Source organism: Diospyros lotus, chromosome 15 (genome assembly GCF_014633365.1).
Source record: "Diospyros lotus cultivar Yz01 chromosome 15, ASM1463336v1, whole genome shotgun sequence".
NCBI lineage: Eukaryota > Viridiplantae > Streptophyta > Magnoliopsida > Ericales > Ebenaceae > Diospyros > Diospyros lotus.
The window spans coordinates 22,120,071-22,121,935 of NC_068352.1; the positions used below are offsets into that span (position 1 = coordinate 22,120,071).

Genomic DNA, 1,865 nt, shown 5'->3' on the forward strand with positions numbered 1-1,865 from the left:
AGATACGTCGGTTATATTAACCGATTATATTAATCGAGACTTACCTACCTATATCCTTTGCTAAGATACGTCGGTTTCCTATATCGATCATGAACCGATATATATAACTGATATGTAAAATGTTATTTGCTGTAATTCGCAGGGGTGATTGTTGGATATTTGTTCTCAAATGGATCTGAATTCACCGATATTGTTTTTCCCATAACTAATTTCTTAACTTTCAAATTTATTGGATTACAACAAGTTTGGTGACCTGTAAGACATCCTTTATATGTGATATCATTGATTTGCAATGTATTATGTGGATAATATTTCCACAGATACATCGGTTATGTTTCATCGATTTGAAACCGATACCCTTTTTCCGATACCCTCTTCTTGATATTTCGTCGGCTAACACACATCACACATCGGTTAACTAACCGATAATCGATTCCATAAGACAAGAAATTCGACAAATACTACAATAATGGTGCCTGTTACATTGTTGTTCTTATTAAAATATTGGCCTTTTTAAATGTTTGAAATTACTGAATGTATGTTAGACGACGTTTATGACAGCAAAGTTATTGGATTAGAGCAAGTTTGGCGATTGTGACCAATTAGACCACAACAACTGCATTTTACCCTCCTCTTCTCTTCACCGGCTGAGGGAATTAGAAAAATCTGACGTCTTCCACGTTTGCGTCTACTTGCCGGTGGTAGCAATTTAATAGACGCAATTTCCGTCGGCACGATCCAGTCGGCTTGGCTACCCACAGGCAATATCGGATCGGTATAGGCACACAGCAGAGCTTCTGTTTGGTAATATGAGGAGCACAAACTGTATGGGTGAATATTGCGTGAACGTGCAGCAGCCAGGGCATGACCACATGGCAATTTGTCGAAATCAAACACTCTACAAGTGCAAGTTCTCGCCTTCAAGTCGATAATACCGCCAAAGTGACCATCATGAACATTGAATCTATACATATCAATCGGTTCTGGACGCCAATACCGGGATAATGCCAATCTTTTGCCTATTTCTCCCTCAGCCCAAGCTGTTATATATCCACCCATTTTACTAGCATCACCCCGTTTCTCATAAAACCATTGTTGCAGCATATTCCTGATATACTCCATCAAACATTGAATCAGCAATTTACGCACATCCGCTAGAGCTGCATTGAGGCATTCCGTAATGTTTGTGGTCATTATATCAAACCTCTTACCATCCGAATATGCACATGCCCAACGACTAAAACCAGCCTCTCTAAGATAGGCACCGATGGCTGGAGCATATCGCTCGAGCTCAATAAAGTATTCATTAAATTCTGATTGTCGATATGCCTTCGCAGCCTTGTAGAACAGAGCATGCACATTTTCCTTTTTGAATTTAGCCTTTACATTTTGGCCAATATGATATATACATGAAACGTGCAATGAGTTAGGGAACACAGTTGTGACCGCCTTATGGATGCTCTTGTGCCGGTCAGACACAAATACCAAATCAGGTATATCATCACCAAGGGCAGAGCGCAATTTATTGAAGACCATTCCCATGAGGCATCATTCTCAGAATCTCTGACTCCCCACGCTATAGGATAAACATGATTGTTATCGTCTTTGCACGTGGCAACAAACAAACTACCAAGATACTTGCCCTTAAGGAAACAAGCGTCCACTACAATGACAGGCCGCATCTTGCTACGAAATCCGGCAAGGCATGCACCAATGGCCATAAAAAGGTACTTGAATCTGTTCCCACTGTCACTCTCAAATTTTGCAATAGTCCCGGGGTTATTCAACTTCAACATGTACAGATAAGATGGAAGCAACTAGAATGATTCCTCCGCACCCCCCCTGATCATGTCCAAAGCCTTTTC

The 1,865-nt window shown here is 40.8% G+C and overlaps 1 protein-coding gene across 1 annotated transcript; it reads right to left on the minus strand.

Moving 5' to 3' along the window:
* Nucleotides 1–552: 552 nt before the first annotated feature.
* On the minus strand, nucleotides 553–1,536 carry LOC127791636 (uncharacterized). Its single transcript, XM_052321617.1, has one exon. The coding sequence runs from the start codon at nucleotides 1,534–1,536 to the stop codon at nucleotides 553–555; it is 984 nt and encodes a 327-aa protein (XP_052177577.1).
* Between the last annotated feature and the right edge of the window lie 329 nt (nucleotides 1,537–1,865).